Below are 24,118 nucleotides of genomic sequence, written 5' to 3' on the forward strand. Positions count from 1 at the left end.
TAGCTTCAAGAACAACTTCACTGACATTGTTCTTGCTCATTATCTCACACCTCCCATGCATGGACAATACTTAGTGATGTCTAATTAATCACACCAAGTAGTAAACTGTAAACCGGCCATTGACCGATAAATTAAGGAAGTGAAAGTTGTTTAACGCCACAGTCAGAAATATTTACGGGATCTGTGTGTTGGTCTAATATGAGGTAATACGTTGTGTTTGCGTGTTGGTCTTACAAGTGGGTGTGGATAACTAAGCGGTAAATGCGTTATTTGTGTCTTGGACTAATTAATGGTAAATATATCGTGTTTGCGTGATGGACAAATAAATGGTCAATGCGTTGCTTGCGTGTTCGTCTCATAAGTGGAAAATGTTTCGTGTTTGCGTATTCGTCAAATCAGGGCTCAATATGTTGTTTGCGAGTTTTACTAAAAAATGGTAAATATGTTAAATATGTTCGCCAAATACTGATGCATGTGTATTTTCGTGTTGTAAATGTGGTAAATGTTTGAGTTTGCGTGTGGATTTACGAAGACGTGAATGCGCTTGCGTGCTTGTCGATCAGATGAAGGGAACTACTATGTGTTATCGTGGCACTCACACCAAGAAGGAAAGAATAAGAGAGACATGGTTGCGTTTGCCAAACGCTTTTATTTCACTCAACAGTTTTTTACATCACAGAAAGTTACAAATATACAGCTTAAGTGATAACTGATGTTTTAAGCGAGACATTGATGTTAATCGTCTAATGAGTGTGGTCTGGGGGGACACATTTCAGCATAAGGAGGTGGATCTATAGCGACGTGACTGTCGGCATTGTCTGAAACTGAATGTTAAGCAGGATACATAATTTCGAAACAAAAAGACCTGATTTAGGACCAGCCACATAAAAAGCATATCTGATGAGATCTTTTTAGATTCAGAAGATGGACAGGCGCAGCATATGACAAGTTAAACAACTTGAACAACAAGCCGAGCTCATTGCACAACAAAGTTGTCAATGAGCACATCCTGTTGTGCAGGGAACAACTTGGTGACAAGTCGAGCACAACTAGCTGTGCAAAGGGACCAAGTATGTTCTTGGGCACATCAACCTTACGATACCAATACGTTAGCAGCTATCTGCTAAATAACATTTCCGGGCATGGTGATTGTACATAGAAGCGGTAGATGTGTTCACGAAAGTCAAATGAGCGTTTAGCGTATCGCAATTCGTGTAAAATATACCAGGAAAAGTGGTGCGCTAGCTTCGCAAATATTTAGCACAGAAAATGCCGTAGAGGAGGACTTTGACACAGGAGAGTCTATGAACACAGGGCTATGTGTGGGTAATGTAAGCAGAGAAAAAAAGCACCTCGTGTGCTATTATCAGCAGTCAGGGGGTAAGGGTAGAGAAGGGTGGGGCGGGTAGAGGGGGTGGGGCAGGGTGGGACAGGGTGGGACAGGTAAGCTGAACTAATACACTACTGGAACTAATTCAAGCGCTTGGGTCACGACAAAATACCTTAGAAAACATAAATATATATACCTGACGTGGATGGCAAATAGTTTATAATCAATGCGGTAAAGTTTCAGAGGATAATAGCCTAAAATAGTAAAATATGTATCTAGGCAGTGTTTCGGAATGAATGTATATTCGGAGGACACCACGATGTGCAAGTTAGTTCACAATATAACACCGCGACATACAATGACTATTTATAGAACACAGCCAGGTGAGCTAAAAACAACATAAATAGCTAGCCTCGCAGCTTATTGCCTCAACAGTGAGTGTGCAACGCGCAACACAGTGACACCGTCGTAAACTCCACACTCTGCCAAATGTTTACAGTGTGCAGTTTTGTTTTAAAAATAATACTTTGTGTAAATAATTTCGATATGCACACTCTCTCTCATTCCTCCCTTTCAATTTTCGTTCGTGCACTTTCGGTTCTTTTCGCCGCATTCGGACGTTTTCGTTACCATCGTATCACTTGTGACTTTCCGGAATGCAATGAACGGAAACAGACGAGTAGTGGTGAATAGTGTATTTCAGATTTGTTCGTAGGCCGCGGAAAGAACCGGAGTTGACGACCATGACATAGTATCTCCTTGCGGTATGAATGGCTGCATAATATTGTGTGAAATTTGATTCTGTAACAGGAAAATAATGTAATAATATGTTATATATTGTTTGTACATTTCAGTGCAATAGTCATAAACAAAAGATACGGTATTACACTGAAGTTATCACATGTGATAAAATTATAACGATAACAATTGCAGAAACCGAGTCAGAGCTTTTATCAGGAATTATTACATCCAGTTTCTAACAAAAATAGTATATTTGTATAGTTCTCCCGAAAAATAAACAAAAATGGAAATGGTGAAAGATGTTGATTGATGAATTTCCATCAATATGAGAAATTAGAGATAAGATTCCTTTAAGGAATGGCAAAATATATTTTTTAATCACCATTGCATTCGTATTTCAGAACGTTTTTGAAAAAAGACTGCCACTTTAGATAATTCTCTTCGTTGACACTTCCGTATGGTCTCTTAAAACGGTATCATAAATATCAAATTTTTCAAGTATACCATTTCAACAATTTTGACAATTAATCACCCAAATTTGAAGGATTGTTCAACATACGATATTACTTTTAATAAAAATTGAACAAATTTTGTAATTCGATAATATTTTATTTCCTTGCTGTAAGGCTTCCGAAACGCAGTACCTGCCCTTAGCATCAAGACATTGGCTGTGACGGTAAACATCAAAGCAAGATTGCTGTCAGCCATGATGTCCAATACAATGGGGGGTAACTCTGCGTTTACTTCCGGAAAGCAATGCCACTAGCATGCTGTCTCTTGACCTTGTACAGCTTCTGATGTTTGGCCTTGTTGACAGGCTGGTCCCTGTAGGGCTGTTCCTTGGATCCGTGCAGGACCAGTGTCCATTCCTTGAAGACTCCATCCTCGTGGTTGTTCTTCAAGCCGATGATTGGTTCCAGGATAACATCGAGGGTCCAGCGGCCATGGGGCATCTCGGCCCAGGTGTGGGTTGTCATGAAGGGCCAGCGAGTGAATCCGTTCTTGCTGTCATCGTCGTTGGGTCGCTGGCTCAAGATCATCGATCTGTTGACCGAGAAGGATAAAATTCCAATAGTGAGAGAGTGAGTTGGGTTTAACGCCGCTTTCAACAGTATTCAAGATATATCTCGGCGTGTCAGCTTAACGTGGGAGGAAAGACCGAAGTGATGCAGGTCTCAGACGTTTACTACTTCTGTGAAACCCACGAGCACGGGTATGGTGCTGACAAACCTAGAAACATAATCGGGGCGAACCGGGATTCGAACCCACAATCATAGGTTCCTGGCGTGCCCAAGGGACGCAACTCTGCACAGCGAATCCCGGTGCCTTAGACGACTCGGCCACCCGTGCCCCCTCCAATAGTGAATACTGAGCCACAAGGCTCTGTAGCTTACCTGAGGCATGTGTGCATACTCATAACGTTTTCAGTCCGGAAGCCATGTTTAAGATTGGATCGGAATTCGGTGACGTATTTGTGGGATCGTATCCCAAAAAATTCAGCGATTTCCGAGGAATTGTGGACAATACAGTATTTCTTGATGAACGACGGAATGTGAATGTGAAATACCACAGGAGAGTAAGAACTTGCAATAGCCCAGTTGGGTATTATATATTATGTACATATAGTGTGTCGCTGTTTTATGTACTGTATGCAGCCACTGAAATCAACTTGATAACTTGATTATATTTCTGTAACTACTTGTCTGTGCACACTTACGTGGTGTTCATGGGAGAGGTGAGGTAGATAGTGACAGTTCCTCGGAACGTTGCTCGCAAAGTGACGAACGACTGCACATGCTCCAAGTAGTTGACTTCGCTGTCACTTCCGGCACAACCGTCGGTGTCAATGGTGATGCGGATGGGCTTGTTCATATCGAAATACCTGCAAAGGATATACATTTTTTGTAGAAGTTATCAAATATTGCTTGTGTGTATGACAAAAGATGATCATGCTAACTGTACCACCCTATACTGAAGAAATGAAATCAACAAACACAAATATGCTTGAGTATCGTGTCAATGGCGGCTTCTAACGAGGTCAAGGTCACCATCAGAATAAGAACAGGTAACCATGATCAACACATCGCCTCTAAGATTAATACAGAGTGTTATTGTCCACAACTTGTCAGGCACAAGTCGTGCACACTTTTAAGGCCTTTTTGTATGATTTACATCGAAAACGTTCAGTTCGAGTGATCTGATTGTGCAATCGTGTTCATTCACAAACACTTTCGGAAACACTATCACAAAATATACTTTGAAGGGGATACTGATGGCACAGTCTAGATATCGTTCCAAATATTCTGAACTGGCTTCATTTCGCCAGGCTGATTGTTTCACATTAAATAAAACTGAATTTCTAAAGTTATTGTGTGCATATCACGCTCGTGAACGTCGTCGATCTATCTGTGCAAAACAACACATGGTTATAGTTCGATTATATAATATATGTAATTGTTAAGATATAACTTAGAATGCATAGCGATATTGGAGTGTGTGAAGTGCTTGTTTTGTTGAATAAAGTGTGACCCGTGAAGATTCCGGGGTAGAATAGATCTTCAGCCACCCATACTTGCCATAAAAGGCGACTATGCTTGTCGTAAAAGGCGACTAACGGGATCGAGTGGTCAGATTCGCTGACTTGGTTGATACATGTCATCGATCCCAATTGCGTGGATCGATGCTCATGATGTCAATCACTGGATTGTCTGGTCCAGACTCGATTATTTTACAGACCGCCGTCATATAGCTGGAATATTGCTGAGTGCGGCGTTAAACATCAAACAAACAAACAAACAAAGAAAAAATGTAAATTTCAACTATCTCTCGTGATTTTTTTATGACAGAAAAAAAGGTTCCATGATGAACGTTCATCTTAGACCTCAGAGAGGTCACGGTGTACAAATTGAATCAAAGCGAAGGGTCAGCCTCGTTCGACACACGTGTGACGAATAGATTTAGCATGTCACACCTGCCTCGTCACCTCGTGGGTACAGCACTACAGGGACTCACTTCTCGGAGCTGTGGGAGCCGGCGGTGCAGTGGAAGCGTTCAGGGAGCCCCTTCCAGGTGCGAGCGAGATCCACCATGGCGGCGGCGTCAAGCACGCCGTAGCCGAACAAGTGGTTGAACTCCAGTCCGGCGCCGTTGTACTTCCATTCGTGGACTCCATTTGAATCGTAGAGGGAGTTCCGCTTGGAGGTGAGCACAGTCAGATGTTGAATGTCCCGCCACGTCAGATTCTGACTGTAGAACAAGGATGTGAAAGCTTATCATCAAGGGGAATAAGTATCCGTTTGCAACCCTCAGGAGTATTCTAACATGTTGTCGACTAGGGGAGTACTGTAACATATTGGCCACTGGAGTATTGTAACATATTGTCGACTAGGGGAGAACTATAATATATTGGCCACAGGAGTATTGTAACATGTTGTCGACTAGGGGAGTACTGTAATATATTGGCCACAGGAGTATTGTATCATTGTGTCGACTAGGGGAGTACTGTAACATATTGGCCACAGAAGTATTGTAACATATTGTCGACTAGGGGAGTACTGTAACATAATGGCCGCAGGAGTATTGTAACATATTATCGACTAGGGGAGTACTGTAACATAATGGCCACAAGAGTATTCTAACATATTATCGACTAGGGGAGTACTGTAACATAATGGCCACAGGAGTATTGAAACATATTGTCCACTAGGGGAGTACGGTTACATTTTGGGAACGAGAGTAGAGTACTGTAAAATATTGTCAACAAGGGGATTACTGTAATATTGGCAACAAGGGTACTATAACACATTGTCAACAAGAGGAATATTGTAACATTGTCAACAAGAGAAATACTGTAACATTGGCAACATGGGTACTATAACATATTGTCAACAAGAGGAGTACTGTATCATATTGTCAACAAGAGAAGTGTTGTATCATACTGTTAGGATAAATGAAAATTAGTTAAGTAAAATTAACATAAAAAACAGGAACAGTTAGACGAGCGGCGGTGAAATATTGTAAGGTGCCAAGCAAGGTCTTCAGCAAAACAAATGTCATGCCACTTTGATTGCAAGTGAACATTCTGCCGACCTAAGGCTCCTATCTATGGCTAAGGATTTTCTGGATCGAATTTCAACTTGCCAGGGACCTCATCTATCTGGGCGTAATGGGGTCGAGCTAACGGAGTTTGTAGCCGGAGAATGGGGAAAAGGTCAACTCACTTAGCTTCAAGGGCTAGAGCGAAAACTCCAGCAGCCTCGGGGGCAGCTGCAGACGTCCCGGAATGGCTGGCGGTGCAGTTGCCGTACAGGTCGGTGGTGGCCTGGAAGATGAAGATATGTTATTACTTGAGAGAGGGAGAGAGAGAGAGAGAGGGGGGGGGGGAGATGGAGGGAGAGAGAGAGAGAGAGAGAGAGAGGGGAGGGGGGAGTGAGAGAGAGAGAGAGAGAGAGAGAGAGAGAGAGAGAGAGAGATATTTTTTTATTCCAATATGGAGGACTGTCTTCGATGTGACAATATGTGCATTGTTGTCAACATCATCATTATAAAATTGCACCAAACCACTGCTTGGAAAGAGAATAAGTTTATTCCAAAATACGCATAATCGATTTGCCATGGACTTAAGTGACCCCTTCCCTGATTGGCGCATCGGATGGTGTATGTTAGTCAGTTCCCGGCAGGTCGTCATTGACACAATTAACTTCCGTTAATTTGTCACACCATGGCAACCGATCCACCTCCTCTGACGACCATAAGACAATAGTTCTGACTAAGAACAAATACGTTGGTTTTCAGCATGTAATTAACAGTGTGATGATTTATCACGTTTCTCGACGTCGTTGTCGCCATGATGGATTGCGCACGTGTCCATGTGACATCAACTCTCATAATTTACAGCAAAGACTCACGGAAGGATGAAAAGGGCCACCGGAGTGTAAGCCATTTCTTTCGGATTATTTTCAAAATCGGATCTAACAGTGTGAGAAGAATAATTGAGGCAAAGTTTCCAAGAACATAATCGACATATCTCATTACACGATTATTGGTTTTGAACTTAAGTGGAATTGATATAGCACGGGTTTTGAGATAACTAGCTTTTTACGCGGCATAACGTTGAGACAAGCCTACAGGAGAGAATCACTGGAGAAGCCCTATTATATATCATTACTCGTGGCATTTAACCAACCTGCCCCTTCAAACCCTCAACAACTTCACTCCCCCGTCCATTTGTGTCATATATAAATTTTATATATTTCTTCCAAAATTATATTATTTACACGTTACAATGGAATAAATATTCACAAGAAATCTATATTCCTGCTTCTTGACAATATTGGAAAAATATATATTTTCCCATAAAATATGGACATTTTGCCTTTACCGATTTTTTTTTTACCGTATTTACAACTCTCGTGTCTGAAATGACAAACAAAAATGATATTTCCGTGATTTTATCAATGAGGAAAGTTCTAAAATATAAAACGTCAACGCCAGAGAAAGATAAAATATTGGCTAATAAACGGATGGTCAATGGGGCTTATTGCCGCATGAGGTGACAGAGAGACTGTGGAAAGTGGCTACGTTGAAAGCGGTAACGATGCTAAGCAAACAATACGTCCTCTTTCAATACGAGAGAAAAGTGGAAAAAGCAGTAAAGAACGGAAATAAATCGTCAATAATTCTAGCATGTACCAGCTGTCACTAATACTAATACACTAATACACTGATTGTAACGTTTGAAGACGACAGATATTAAGCAATTTCGGGGAGCCGACCCGAGATAAACTTACGCTAAATAAGGACGGAATGACGTTACTTCCCCCTCGTATATGGCTTCCTGCACGTGAGTCGAATCATGCACAATGTTTGATGGAGTTATCCATCTTCCCGAGGCAAGAGAGTTAACTGGCTATAAAAGTCCAGTTTCCACCCTTGCCGAACTAGGCTGGTATCATGGAGTTACATTTTGGCTGGACTAACGAGTCTATACATAGTCCAATCAAAATCCGGTTCGTAAACTGTCGTGCAGATTTCGGTCGATTGCAGGATTTGCAAAACATGTGCACCGCCAATTCGTTGTCAGCAGATATTTTCCCAATCTTTTCATGTTTTTAATCAAGATGCTCACGTGATTTGATGCATTTCGCGATGTAAGACCCGTTTTATCACAATATAGATCTTGATTATCGATCAGATCGTCTTGACTGTGCGCCACCATTTTGTGCGAAGCAAACGCAAGTGATACGAGAGGTGGAAGCTGATTGGTCCTTAGGAGAGGCTTAGAGGGGACATAACTGGTAATAGCCACTGATGGCGCTACGATCGAGCCCCGTAATTCCAGCCTAGTTCGGCAAGGGTGAAAACTGGACTTTTATAGCCAGTTAACTCTCTTGCCTCGGGAAGATGGTAGTTATCGTGCCAACTAGATTCCAAGAGCACTTTTAAAATGGATATTGCACAACAATATAGATTTAGATATAATGCCTTTCGCAACCTGGCGTAATTAACTAGCCCTGTAGAACAGCTGTTCGACGACGCACGTCATGCACGTGTGATGCTTGGGGACATTACCCATAATTCCCCTGTGATAAGCTTGACAGAGTCCGAAGATCAACCATTTAGCCGCCCTCACGGCACTGAGTACAAATTAGTTTCCGGTCATCTGCACTGTGGGAGACCGGAAGAGCTCCGAACAGCGAAGGTGTAATAACTGTGTGGGATCTCCTTTGGAGTGACATTACTCTACATGATAGACAGAATGAGTAAGTGGTAGTTTCAAAGACAATCGCTGGAGTTATTATGTGACAGTGGTATGCATAATTACTAATTATTTCTGGAATCGTTATTTCCCAAATGGGGCGACACGACAAGAGGAATGGCGATGGGAGAAGTAATTGAACGGCAGCGACGCGCTGTGGGGGAGTATGATGTTAAAGAGAGATGAAACAGATCCTACAGAAATATCGGATGGCTTCATCAGTGTTGTCAGTGTGCGGTGGTTATTTTGAACATATCTCGCCTCCAGAATACCAAAAGCAAAGGACAGAGAGGGTGGTGTCCTGAGATTTCCCTTTTAACTCATAAACGGTAGAATAAATGTGATAAAAATAAATGTTTAAAAGCATATCACTTCAACTAATTTCGATTTTAGTTATTCTTGAGTTTTATTGCATTGAAAAATGTATCGCATTTGCAATCGAAATTTAAAATTAATTTAAAAAAACAACCAAAAGACAACTTTAACATTTGCCTAGCAATTTATGTTTTTTACACAAGTTGTTAAATCTCCGGTTATTTGTATTTACCATAAGACATTACGTACTCTCAAAGCGATTAAACAAGTTAAGGTGTGACTATATTTTTTACTCCAATGTGCATTGTTGTGTACACAATTAGATGAATGATGTTTCTGTAAAGCCATATAGTCCATATCACCGTAAATAACTGACATAAGTTCAATCAGTCATTGACATAAGTTCAATCAGTCATATAATGATAATCTGTTGGCAACTCTTATCACATACACCTCCGCAAATTATAACGATTCGAATGTTACATATAGTTTACTGTAAATTCCGATTTCAACATCTGTTGGCGTATCTTATGAGCTGGTAAGAATACGGATAAATCATTAAGTTTTATATGCCCATTTTCACCTCGCCAGACTTCAAAGCCTTGAGAAAAGCTAATTGATTACAGAACGGATAATAGTTTCTTCGACTGAGTGATAATGACGCAGTTCAGACAAAAGTAATTCAAATGTAATTATATGATATGCTACACACCACTCCAGCATCTCGGGACGTTGCCTTGCCGTTGCTGAAGGTGGAGGCGAGAGTGGAGGAGCAGCTCTCGTCGTAGCCGGCAGTCTGGCCATCGTTGGTGGCGGAGTTGATGGATATGGTCCACATGCTGGCGGCGTATCCATCACAGTTGCAGTCGTCATTGGGACCGCCGTCACCAGAAGCCCAGACGTAGATGTTGCCTTTTCCCTCACGACCCTATATGAGAGCATCATTATCACCATTACCGCCAACACCATCATCATCATCATCATCATCATCATCATCATCGTCATCGTCGTCGTCGTCATTATAATAGTCGTTGTCGTCATCTTCTCTAACGTCATATTGAACCAAGTACCAAATGCATATCACGACGTTTCACCTTAAAAGTGTACATGAATCCAACGAGCATTAAGGATTTGTGCTGTCAGAAGTTCATGAAAGTGGAAAATCTCGGTTTCGAACCACGGCAAGCAAATCACAGTAGCTAAGGGAGTAACAGTGCAATGTATTCGGTGATTTAGAGCTAACCTGGCACCTAGTAAGCCCCGCATAATGAAACAAATTATTGACGTAGAAAATGTCGAAGGGTGAAGATATTTAAATAGCCTGTCTTTCTGTATTATCAATTATGAGATAACGATTCTAAGATCACATTCATATGATTATACTATGGTACAATATATTACAATCTAACCACAGCATATTTATCAAATTCAGTGCTCACATTGTTCACTTCCAACAAGAACGTCTTAACCATAAACACATCACATACGTATATATCACAACCGTACGTCAGGACCAACTGTAATGTGCTACCGAGATAGCGGTTACTATTTTCGGGAAACTTTCAGATACGCGCACTGGGGCCGTTTCAATGTAAAACATAAATAATTCATAACCACTTTCTACAAAGATTGCAGAAAGCTTTATAACCCACTGCCAAGGCCGACTGGAGAATTCCATTTTACCAGAATAATTTTTTGTAAACCCAATATCCACGTATTATCTTTATTTGCCATATCAGGAATTCAATGGTTCACTTAGCATATTGAAAGTATTACGGAGGTTAAACGACAAGATTTAAGATAAAATCGATAGGGAAAGATAATATATAGTAAGCTGTAACTCATGCTCCAGAAAAGAACTAACCCAACCCCGGCACCTCCATCCCCAGCAGATATTACAGCGGAAATTCCTTTGGTAACAAATTCTCTGTTTGGACAATATTGCTTAGAGGGCCACAAGAACCTTTTCTTATTTCTTTTTAAAAAAAAATCCTGTAAATATGTTGTTTTTTCTTCCACTGTACATTTTATCATCTCTGTCGTATATATTTTTCACTTAACCTGTTTTTTTTCTCGGAATAATAGCCATACAGTACCTAATGTGATTTGTTACTTGTAATAACCGACGATAAATAAAATATCTTGTATCGTGTATCGTGTATCGTGTAAAGGGTTAGAGAAGTTCACATACATCTATATGTAACTGATTCTAATCTGATATACTTTGACGCAATACAGACATTGAAAACGACCTTTCATGTACCTAAAATATGTTTCTATGGACAGTAGCAGTAGAGATTGGTATTGGTAAGAAACAAATAGTCCCTAAAGCGCCTATCTAGACATCAGCAGAATAAAAGAAAGCTTCTGACACCTGACGCCATACAGTTCTCAGATTGTCGTAGACTTGATACTTGATACGTCATATCAGCCTTTGACCATCCTTTGAGCACAATAGATCTATTTCCTCCCAGACAATACCTCTGGTTTTATGGTCGTGTGTGGGTTTTTCAAATGCCAAATCACTGTGCATGCCTGCGGCACTACTTACGTTATTGACGCCATTGACGATGGCCCTCATGGTGAGGTTCCTTGGGCCATCCACCGTCTTGCCGTCGTCTGTGGGTCCCCAGCTGGCGCTGTAGATGTCAATGAGGTTAGGCATATGGCCCATAGCGTTGGCCTCTATCAGGTCGGTCATAAAGGGCTGGTCCAGCATTCTCAGACCTAGTTAGAGAGATTTGAACAATAAGAACTATGGTGAATAATGCCAAACAATTGCGAACAATGGGCAATTGTTTGAAAGTGAACAATGATCAACAATGGTGAACAGCTGCGAACAATTGAGAACAAAGTTGAATAATGGAGAGCAGCTGAATAAATAAAACAATCATGAACAATGCCCGATAATGTGAACAATTACACACAGTTCTGACCAATACCTATATTGAACAATCGTTATAATTGCTGTACAATTTGTATTTTTTGGTTTGAAGAGAATCAAGGGAATGCGAGACTTGCAACGAGTGTACCACGTGGATAATATTTTAGGTGAATTTGAGTGTGATTGCTAATATTATTTTTGCTCAAGTCACGTTTTACTACAAAACGAGTACATTTGCAACCATTGTGACGTAGGGCACATATAAAGGTTACGTGGAATGGGTTTAAATGTCAGGTTCAAGGTTATTACACATATATTGCGACATGCACATCCGTGTGTGTGTGTGTGTGTGTGTGTGTGTGTGTGTGTGTGTGTGTGTGGTTTGTGTTTGTGTGAGTGTATGTGTGTGCGTGTGTGCTATCTCTCTGATATGTCATGCCGCAGTTTCTCATGAATATCCCTCTCAGACACAGCATACTGACTCCGAGCCGAGCAGTCCTGGTACCTAATACCAGGTTACATGTGGTTAAGCTAAAGAACACATAGCAGTATAGTCGTTCTTAAGGTTTGATTTTTTGGTGAACATTACCTGCAACCTTTGACCCGTAAGCCACGCCCACTCCGCAAACTCCGTTGTCCCTGGCGGCGGATACTTCGCCAGCACATCGAGTCCCGTGACTGCAACATGAACGACATCCTCGTCACTATGCAGTACTCTTACAACACATGAAGACGGTAGTCAAGTCTTTTTTCAAACTGTCTATAATTATAATAATAATAATAATAATAATAATAATAATAATAATAATTATAATAGCGGGGGCAAAGGAACTGAGCTGATGAGCCTAACCAGCCTGACTGTGACAGGATCACCAAAACCCTCTTTGCTGCATTTTTAATTTGAATCTGTAAATAATAATAATAATAATAATAATAATAATAATGTATGTTCAAACGCGTATACCAGCAAGCAATATATGAAAGATTCAGAACTAAATAATCATTTAAGCGAAATATACATATATGTTTTGCAAATTCGTCAAGAACTACACGCTTACTGGCACACGTGCCTCCCGTGATATTGTATACCGTTCGCTTAACGTTGAAAATGATGGTAATCATTCCAGTCTTCAAACAGGCGCATACTTCGATTTTGTGCTTTTGAAATGTATTGCTATCATTTCGAAATGTACTCTAAAAATGACTCATAGAAATCAGATACTAATTTCAATTGTACGCTGACAGCAATCACATTTCCAAAAGAAAATAATACAGCTGGAATCTTCAAAGAAGATAGACTGTTATGTTTCTGTGGAACACAACAAACCCTACCGAATACACTACCACAGTAATTACCCCAATGATGAAACTATACTCCGAATGATTTGAAAGATTGTATCGAAATGACATTAGGCCTTATCAAGGACAGCGTGTATTTATCCATATTGGTTCTGAAATCCAACATCCTTTAACGGTGTAGGTGTGCGGTCGTGTCGGGTTTCAGCGGACGTAGGTATTGTGAAATCAGTTTGAGGAGATCTGTATTTCTTTTGTATATGAACTATTTCATGCGACAGTAATAACCTAACAACGTCATGGGTTTCTAAAAAAATCACTCAGCATAAGGTATTGATATCGAATCTTTGCAGTACTGACTTTCTCATTTACTGTTTATATTCCAGTGATTAAATTTACATTCTTCAGTGTGCGTATCTGATGTGCCGTGAGGATACGCTCACCTTTTCGAGAAACCTAGTATTTGATAGTGAGTCATAAAAACGTACTTTTTACAACAGTCGCAATCGTACAATGGGTTCTGCTTTAAGCAGAGATTTCTTATGATTATGGAAAGGATTTTGTCGCTTTGACTCCATTGGTATACCCCTCTGTTACAATATTAATACCATCGGGGCAATAAGTCCGTGAATATATAGTAGCACTCAAGGCAAAGAAATAGTTCCATTTAAGATATTCATGGATGAAGACAGCTCCAAATGCCAAGGTAATCTGGGCTTGGCATCTGTATTAATTACCCGCCTGTCTGCACCATGGCAGTCGGTGATAACATCTTGATCTAAAGCTGTATGGATGTCTTTCAGGCTATATGTCATGTCAACGTTTAATGTATAAACTCACCATCTATTAATATGTACGAACTCACCTGTTGAACCACGTATCTGTGTAGCGTGGGTATGGGTATGGGTCGTTACTGCTAAAATCATAACTGGCTTCGGCGTTCTGAAGAAAAAGACATGATAAATAAGTTTCCGTATGTTGCTTAACGCCGTACTCAGCAGTATTCAAGCTTTATGACGACGGCCTGTAAATAATCTGGACCAGACAATCCAGTGATTGACATTGTGAGTAACGATCCACGACGTCGGGGTACGTTGACACGCAGTCGAACACGTCACAGAGCACATATTCGCCACTGACGACCAGCATAGATTTGCGTTTACCCCGAACCCCACGAGGGCGTTATAAAATATAGGAAAATATTATAAATATATTGGCCAAAAGTGAACATGCAACCTCCATAGGTATCCGGTGTGCACATATCTGGCAACTTAAAGGGGACCCTGTTAGGTTGAACAACAGGTTTGAGTCTTTGGCCATTCGAAAGGAAAATAGATAATAATGGTATGGATTTTACTGAGGTCCTCCAGTTGATTTTCATTTTATGAAATTATTTGCGCATAATGGCTGACATTTGAAAGTCGTGGAATTTTAGTATTTTACTGTAGAAAACAATCAGGAAAAAAAGAGTGGAATGGAAGAAAGCTTAAAGAAAACGATGAGAAGAAAATACTAGTTACTTCGAGTAACACGACAACAATGTGGGTTTCATACAAAACAACGTGTGACACAGATGCGGAATAAAACAATGATGTGAATACTAGAAACTGTAGTCAAATAACTAGGTGGCGAACTGTACATGGATGACATGAAGACGCTGATCTTCAGACGAGGACATTATTGTGTTCAGGTACAGGGAGACTCTTTGACTCCTTGGAACCATGTCAAGTTATCTGTAGTCAATGACAACGTGACATCGTTATAAACGTTACATCGAGATATAGGAGTTAACGCTGTTTTAGCATTTCTGTAAGGTTGTCAGAGGACGTCGTATGAACGTGAGATCCGTTCGACCATAGACACGGCAGGTGACAACACGAACTGTTTCAAGCAGCCAAGTGGTAGGTTACTGTATGTATAGATATCCACAATTTCAAATTGTTGTTGCAAATGTTAGCCCAGATAGTATTCCTTTTAACTTCTCCAATATTATTGCAGCAAAATTCGAACTTGTTTTTCAACTCCTGTTTTACACACAGCGTTCCAGTTTACGCCTTCACTGGTTTACGATTAATCTAATTGTGCCATTCCTAGTCAAATTGCATTCATTGGCAGGTTTCAGAGTAACCCTCCTTGGTTGTTTATAGAAACGTTCCGAAGATCTATTCGTCAAACACGCTTGTGTCGGGAATAACGGATTCCGACTCATGTGGTTCAGCTGCATGCATGTGTTACATAAACGAATAGGATGTGAAAGCTTTTAACTCAAGGTTCCCACTGTAACTATTTCCATTGGTCTGCATTGTTGCACAATAATCACAGATAACAGTTATTGGTTCCTTGACATTCAGGTAACCTTTGAAATGTAAAACAAATCTCAAGAAAAAAAACCTACAGACCAACATTTGTCTTTGCGAAGCCAGCGCCAGTAACGTCAATTCCCTTTGTTCAGAGCGTCCTTTTCATCATAAATCAGCACATTGATTACGCCGTTTTTTTTTATTTCGTTTCGCTTCAGGAAACTGACATTTTGAACATCGAGAACAATACCCAATGTCTGTAAAGTGCAACAATAACGACCGATTGTAAATTGCTACCAAGAAAACATTTATCGACAAAATGTGTAAAAGGTTTTACGACAATATGCTTAGTGTTCTAATTCCTTTGAGTGATTTCATGCTGTTCGGCAGAATTGTGACTTTAGTGCACGAAGGACAATAGAACATGTTCCCATTTTAATGGTGTTAGAAACACGGACGTCAACATGGCGTTTAAGCGACAATGGTAGGCCTTGTTAGTAAGGGTAGAGAGAAGATGACTTCGGAGAAAGATGAAGCTAAATCGATTTGTCAATTTGTAACTGATTACACATTCAATCAGGTGATCTATATAAATGGAGAGACTGATGCTGAAAGTCTTAGTTGACACCTGAATCATGACAGGGTGATGTCCTGCAATAAATGTTATCAAAGCAATTAAAGGGTTAACGTTTAAAATCGATACTGGCTATCACCAACGGAGGCCATAATCAGTTGATGATACCACACATGCAATGAAGTGTTTTAATTTTATCTTTTATCTTCGGAGTGGCTGAATCCATTAGAGTAAACCGTTTTAAAGATTGTATAAAAATAATAATCCTTTAAAGGTCATTCGTTTAGCATTTTATCGTTCCGTCAAAATTCTGTCAAAACAAATTGATTTTCCAACATGACAAAGTTAAGGGAAAACATCACTCCTTGATCCATTGGGCTTTTGTTAAGGAACAGTTATACGCCCATCAACAGAGGCTCAGGTCAATGTGTCAAAAATGAAAGCCATCTAAAGTTTACTATAAACACAATATTTGAAATGCTGGACTAGATCCAACTTTGGGGGTACGACATTAAGGCAAGAAGTAGGTATCCCCATGGGCACCAATTGTGCTCACCCTTCTTGCTGATCTGTTTCTTAATGCATATGAATCGGAATTTCTGCTCGGGTTGGCATATTCAAAACAAAGTAATATAGCTTAGAAGTTCAACTTTAGCTTCGGGCCTATCGATCATCTGATATAGTTCAATATCCATCAAATAGCCAATTTCCTTCCACTGATTTACCCACCTGACCTAGATATAAATGAGACCGGTGAGGCCGCCTCATCTGTTTCGTGTTTAGTTCCTTGCATAAGAGTTAGAGTGACAAGACAGTTTGACAAGAGGGATGACAATAGTCAACTCTCCCTTTATGTCGAGTAATATTCATGCACCTCAAGCCCTTGGTGTCAACATTTCACAACTTTTGATGTAATTTTGATCAAGGTTACAACGTTCAAGACCTAGGCAAAGCTTACAAAAGGTTTTATGGTAGATATGTGGAGGATACTTCCAAAGTTGACGCATCAGTGACAAAAATTATGTCTGAAGCAATTCTATATTTTGACTTGTACCAAATATTCCCGTGTTTTTTTCGGGTGAACAGTTGATGTGCCTTCGCATGTGTTTGTGACGGGTGCCACCGGTGGGGCAGGATACGTTCACCTTTCGCGAACACCTGGTGTCATTGCTATTTGATAGTAATTCATAAATACATGTTCATGATATATCGTTAATCGATTCTGCTTTCGGCAGGATTTCTTTTGCATATGGAAAAGGTTTTGTCACTTTTATTTACATTCAAAGTTTAAGAGGTTTTCATGCTGCATCCCGGACTCCATCTGACAAATTCTGACAACTAGTCACTAAGTGAATGCTTGTAACATCATACATTGCAAAATTACACCTCTCTTCGTCTGCCTCTGAGTAATCGTAGGTACATACCCCAGCGTTATCTAATATTAGCCGGTATTTATGACATAAGGGTAGAATATAAATATTTGTACTTTTCACATTCAGAAGCCATTTCGCCCACGCTTGAGATATTAGATTCCTATTCATACGGCGCAAGTCTATAGACAATATTAATGTAGAATGTTTAACATACAATGTACTGGGCTAGAGTTAACATAAAAAGGTGTTCACTGTTTCAAAACAAATGTTCCCTTAATCGCGATCGATGCGCACTATACGCGTCTGATTCACAACGCTGACGCGAAACGTTCGCACTCAAGTCGCGATCTGGAAGCTATTGTTTTGAACTGGTCATAGTTCTGGGAACGGGAGTGAACACGGCATAAACAAAACACACAACACGTGTTAGTGAGCACAACATAAAACATGAAAACAAAACATTTTCGTATCACTGTCGCTGCACAACAATTTGTCTTACGTAGTTGTGGCGCAGGTCGGGGTGCAGATAGTCGATACCTAAATAAACACAAGTAAACATGAAGTCACTCATCCAGCACTGTATACACCTTAGCCACGTAATGGACATACAGTCAATAAATAGTCACTAACCACTGTTCAACTTTTCATTCACCCTCATACTTATTTTATTCTATGATAATAGCATTATCTATTTTAATTTTCACACAACTGTAGGCGAGATAGAAGGACCGGTCTTGAATCTCGCTCATGATGTTGTCGATGCCTACGCTAACTCCTATTATAGAATGCCATTGGAAACACAATAAGCTATTATGTTCTTTCTCATTTGCAATAATTACTTCACTTTATGGGTTCAACGAGGGTGATGGCAATTTGATAGCATAATTAGTCAAACTAGTCTGAAAAATAATTCTAATGTCACTAACACAGTTGTCTGCTGCATAGACGCATTTCCTGACATTTCTGACAAGGTTGTTTTTAGTATTTGTAAGTTCAGTCTTGAATCATAAATATTTATTGAGCCAAACAACTTTGGCTTCAACTACCGCATAATTATTTGCCCGTCATATGCAATCGTTAGCATTGTTATGTGACCGAAAATGGTTGATGACACTTAAGAACATCATCGCTCACACACACACACACACACACACACACACACACACACCAGAGACAGACACATACGCACGCACGCACGCACGCACGCACGCACGCACGCACGCACATCCATCAATCCAGCTGTGCTGCTGCAACCAACATTTATACTGGCATCCCTAAGAGAGAGTAATTGCAAACACAACTGTCTGTCACCCATTCATTGTTCAACTCTGAAACAAATTCTTTTAAATAATAATTTTGATTACGATTGTTTAAAACCCACCACCCATGCAGTTTAATTAAGATGCAATCTTATGACCTTACCATCATCCATTATAGCGGTGGTGACCCCTGTGCCGGTGTATCCCATCTCCCATGCCTCCACCACGTTCAGGTCCAGGCCGGCCACTCCGCCGCTTTGTCCCGTGTTCCTCTGAAAGAACATACAGTCAGTGTTATAATCACCCGCATTAACACTGCCTTTAAAAATAGACTATTGTGTCTTAAGAAAAGTAACTGTTATTAAATTGTTTATATTGATGTAAAAATATGAAAGACCTTAACAACAAATTCAATTTAAACCGTGTCACGTCATTCCCAAAGAATTTCCAAATATTTTCCATTTGTATACAACGCCTAATGTCACATGCTACAAGGCCTACCACTCTTGAATGATGTGCTGACCAAGAAAGCAAGGAAATATTGGTGACACCCAAACAAGTAAGAGAATGAGTTATTATATATAGCGCTATTGTCGTGCTTCAGGGTAAGTACATTTTGATTAAAAGAAAATTCGAGTCGCGACCGGAGTGGGTCTGGAGCGCGACATTGTCAAGCCTAAGTCGAGGTCGAAACGCGATTTGTTTGCGACCTGTCCGCGATCGATTGTATATTCGCTTTGAAGAGTAGTGCTACATATATATATATATACTCTTGAAAATTATCATACAGCTCATCTTTGGACTTTTGTATTTCATATATAAAATAGAAAAGTCCAAAGATGAGCTGTATAATAATTTTCAAGATATGTAGCACTACTCTTCAAAACGAATATAAAATCGATCGTGTGTATATATATATATTTATATATATATATATATGGTTATCAATTCTGCATCAAGGCAACATAACAGATGCCCTACAGAGATAACTAGGTCTTGGATGAACGCATATGCTTCTCATTCGGCGAAGCTATTACATGAAGTCGAATAAGCCTCGGGTCGCAAACCAAAGCATGCTTTCACCACCAGCTTGACGGAGGATGCACATCAAGTTTTTAAGTCTTGACAATGAATCAACTCTGACATTTCAAATGCTTTCCACGAAATGAGTTTAGAGAATCAAAAACACGTTTACGTGAACAAACCTTGGCAACCGAACTGAGTAGTAATTGTGTAATAATTTTCATGCTGTCAAATATTTGTTGAATAAAGGAAAAAGTCGTTTGTAAAAAATAGAACGCGTTACACTGCAAAGAGGCAAATGAACATTTGAATTGCAATAGCTAGTTGGTTAGCGCATCCCACACATTGTGAAATGTGGGTCTTGCGAAAACGACGGAGACATTTATATTTCATTATCTTTATATCCTTAATATCCAATAGCGATTTAAATCTATCCACATGCTACCTAGATAACAATAAGGAGATAAACATACTGTGTTTTCAATGTAGAGTTAGGTTACCTGCAGATTTAACCGCGCTAAAATGAATTTGGAACCGAACGCGCAGTGTGATGTTTCAAATGTTAAATTTAGCATGGGGTATATAACACGAGCAAGTCTTTGACCCAAGCTGATTTTCTCAGGTGATTTAGAAAAGTGCAAATATAGATTAAGAACTCTATGTTGGGTCACGGGCTAACTCATACTTCGATTTTCACTTGAACTTAAAACAATGAGCCTCTTTTACTCATTTAAGCCATACTTGTGTTTTTGTTCATGCAAAAGTCTTACCTAGCAGTAGTAAGAAAAAACAAAGAGGACTATATGTTAGTCATTTTAGCAAGTAAATTATGTTCATACAAGTATTCCACAAAGGGTCCCTTATCGTAGTTCCTCCTTTTAAACATCAAGTCAGATAATAATAATAACAGTAAGGACACCCTGCCATAAGGACCAATATGATCATGAGTGAATGAGGTTGGTTTGAACACCTTTGAACATTATTTAAGTTATCAGCGTTTCAGCTTGATGTTGGGGTGAGCGAGTATGATTTTACACCGCTTTTAGCAGTATTCCAGCAATATCACGGCGGGGGACCCCGGAAATGGGCTTCACGGATTGTACCCATGAGGGAAATCAAACCCGGGTCTTCGGCGTGACAAGCGACCGCTTTAACCACTAGGCTACCCCACCGCCTCCTTGATGTTGGGAGTGATGCATGTTTCAGACGTTTACCATTTTGGTGGTACCCACGAGCACGGGTTTGATGCTGACCCAGAAACATATTCAGGGCGAATCTGGGCTTCGAACTTCTCATCATAGGTTTCTGACACGCCCATGGTATGCAACTCTTCATTGCCAATTGCGGAGCCTCTGAAGTCTGGACCATCGGTGGCACCAGTAATCAAATGCACATTTACATATGCCCAAAGAGTTATCGCTCTGGTTAATCCGGTTGATTATATTGCTCAATTACAGTGTCTGGATTAACGGGAGTCTTTTGTATTAGTCTGAAAACTGTTGTTCATGGCCGTGCGTTAGCACATCACTGACAAGTCACAAGAAATTGACTATTTTGTTCCAAAGATTATTCTCTAAACTTGAGGAACAGAAATCGAATTTTCTCTTAGCTGATGTTTATTTATCAAAACCCGTTGGAACAACATTGTGTTGAAAATAATAGTTTGGATGTAACGCTGCATTCAGTATTTGGGGCTGTGCTAAATATTCACATGTGCCGTTTACTGTTTAGTCTTGATCTTGAATTGATTAAGTGGTTGTTATCGTTCGAGTTAGTGAGTGTGTTCTGTTTAACGCCACTTAGAAGAGTGTTTCAGTTACATCACAGCATGTATGCTTGATAGTCCTGACAAAGAATCAATCAGGGGGAACCGGGATTCGAACTAACGATCGCAGGTGCGCATTGACATGCAAGCACCCTAGACGACTGGGCCACCCATGACCTCTGTTATCGTTCGACCCCTGTATATTTCATCATATGAAGCCTGAGTACAATAACACCCTGTTAATACGGACGATTTCACTGTGAAAGATATCATCCGGGTTAAAGGGGTTCCGATGTAGTGAGGCTTCAGTTGATATAATATCCAGGGGAACAATTTCAATAACGAATATATGTAGACGTTCTGACATTAATGCCCCGGAAAGAAAGGTTTCCAGACTAACAGTTGTCCGGATTAACGAACTTTTACTTCACGCATCTTTTGCAGAGCTCTGTTGTAGCTATAGATCCATAAACATCATATTTTGATTTAAGCTTAATGTCGTAATGATGTAATAACTTTGTACGAGATTTAAACAGATAGTAAGTTTAATTGCCAGATTGAATTCCTATTGCAACACTGGCATAACAAATAAAACCGTTGCCAAGTAACCTGCTTGCAAACAAATTGCATAAAATAGATTGGGAAAATATCGACCGATACTCCAGCATATTACCTTATTCCAAAGAGTCTAAGGGAAGTACGCATAATGATTAGACTCATATATCGGTTTCGCTGCCAAACAGCTAAAATAACAAATACTTGTTAGTGAACAATGCTGCCGGAATGGTACCCGGAAACTATGTTCTGCTGTTGTGAAGAAGTAGGTTAGGTGAAAAAGGGGTCAACGTCGTGTTCAGGATTTCTTCACTCCTAGAGCGACGTGCATGCACGTGTGTGTGTGCTTGCTTGTACTTGTCTGGACTTATAGTGGTAGCCCACTGAGATACCATGCCGCAGTTTATCATGGATATCCCACTCAGACACATCACACGGATTCCGAGCCGGCCAGTCCTTGTTTTACCCCTTACTGCCGAACGTCGGGCAGAGTTACAACAAGTACCATCTTTTAACGTCTTTTGGCATGACCAGGGTCATGGGGTTCACCCATCGATCTTCCTCTCTCCGGGCAGACACTCTGTTCACTAGACCAAGGAGGCGGTTGTTGAATTAGAGGAACAGATCAGAACATTACAGAACTTTACTCTCTGACCTGTTCCTGCTCAGAATATCTCACTGAGTACATTTGTTTACGCAACAGACAGCTTCATCACATCCGTAGGCTAGTGGTTGATAGCAAAAGCATTGATTTTGCCATCAGGGTACAATGAGACACATTCAACCAGATGACATATGTGACCATCTGATTCCCTTTTCTTTTGGCAGTTAGAATTTGGACTATGCTTCCCTGGGAAGGAATGTTGTCAAATACGTTTGCAATGCTAACCACCATGGCGCCTTGGAGGTCGCATGGTCCCTTTTAAATCATACAACTGCAAATACACCCGTGAAGATCCGGGTTAGACTAGGTCTTCAGCAAACCATGCTTGCCGTAAAAGGCGACTATGCTTGTCGTAAGAGGCGACTGACGGGATCGGGTGGTCAGACTCACTGACTTGGTTGATGCAGTGCATTGTATCCCAATTACGTTGATCGATGCTCATGTTATCAATCACTGGATTGTCTAGTCCAGACTCGATTATTGACAGACCACCGTCTGTAGCTTGAATATTGCTGAGTGCAGCGTTAAACAACAAACAAACCTGCTTATACATTGTACGATTAATGTATTGAAACAATATGTATTCACTGCCCCCGTTGTGTCCATGGTAACTATCATATCCCTTTGTGTTTGACGCCTGTACGCCCCAGCACTCAGGTAATAAGCCCAGATACGTGTAGGAGTCATGTGAACGACACTATACTGCTACATTGTAACCATAGCCAGATGAGGCCGATACTTTTGAAATGGTCATAGCTATTGACATGCTGCCATACCAAATATAAGGAAAGAGCGTTGTCTTTAGTGCCAATTGAAACTTGTCATGTCTCAAGTGAATCCCCTGGTTACCAAGCAACCATTACAGAATCGACAGCAAGACGAATAAATGGTTTCCGAAGTTTTGGTATCCTGTCAGTCGTCAGCTGTTTCGCTCCTTACGAGCAAAGCTGAGTACTTCCGATTGAGCAGATTAAATACCTTGTTATCTGGGCAATCCTGGAACTCGCTGCCTCTTTCTTGCAATTAATTGCATCTTCACACGATCTCAAAGAAAGTTGAAGAATGGATTCGAACACAAAACCTTGAAAAGTGGATTTGTTAGTGGTCCACTTATTAGTAACATGTCCTACTTTCATTGCGTGCATGAATTCAACTATCTCGCAGATACAGCCTCAGCGATCTGATTCATCAATAAAGATTGTAGTTTCTTATTTTTTTATAATACGTTGCTGTTTGATAAAGTAGTACATTTTGTAAATTAAATAAATATCTGTATATATTT

General features: G+C 40.3%; 1 protein-coding gene across 1 annotated transcript in view; it reads right to left on the minus strand.

Annotated features, from left to right (window-relative positions):
- Window positions 1-629: 629 nt before the first annotated feature.
- LOC124141952 (neuroendocrine convertase 2-like) overlaps window positions 630-24,118 on the minus strand; it is a 69,632-nt gene continuing 46,143 nt past the window's right edge. The window contains exons 4-13 of the mRNA XM_046510147.2: window positions 18,993-19,101; window positions 18,070-18,107; window positions 14,189-14,265; window positions 12,617-12,705; window positions 11,695-11,870; window positions 9,856-10,071; window positions 6,292-6,392; window positions 5,084-5,317; window positions 3,789-3,953; window positions 630-3,115 (exon numbers count right to left, since the gene is read on the minus strand). Coding sequence (XP_046366103.1) covers window positions 2,812-3,115; window positions 3,789-3,953; window positions 5,084-5,317; window positions 6,292-6,392; window positions 9,856-10,071; window positions 11,695-11,870; window positions 12,617-12,705; window positions 14,189-14,265; window positions 18,070-18,107; window positions 18,993-19,101 — 1,509 coding nt within the window. The 3' untranslated portion in view covers window positions 630-2,811. The remainder of the gene's footprint in view (window positions 3,116-3,788; window positions 3,954-5,083; window positions 5,318-6,291; window positions 6,393-9,855; window positions 10,072-11,694; window positions 11,871-12,616; window positions 12,706-14,188; window positions 14,266-18,069; window positions 18,108-18,992; window positions 19,102-24,118) is intronic.

The sequence above is a fragment of the Haliotis rufescens genome, unplaced genomic scaffold (assembly GCF_023055435.1).
Source record: "Haliotis rufescens isolate VD_foot unplaced genomic scaffold, xgHalRufe1.0.p SCAF_3, whole genome shotgun sequence".
Classification (NCBI taxonomy): Eukaryota; Metazoa; Mollusca; class Gastropoda; order Lepetellida; family Haliotidae; genus Haliotis; species Haliotis rufescens.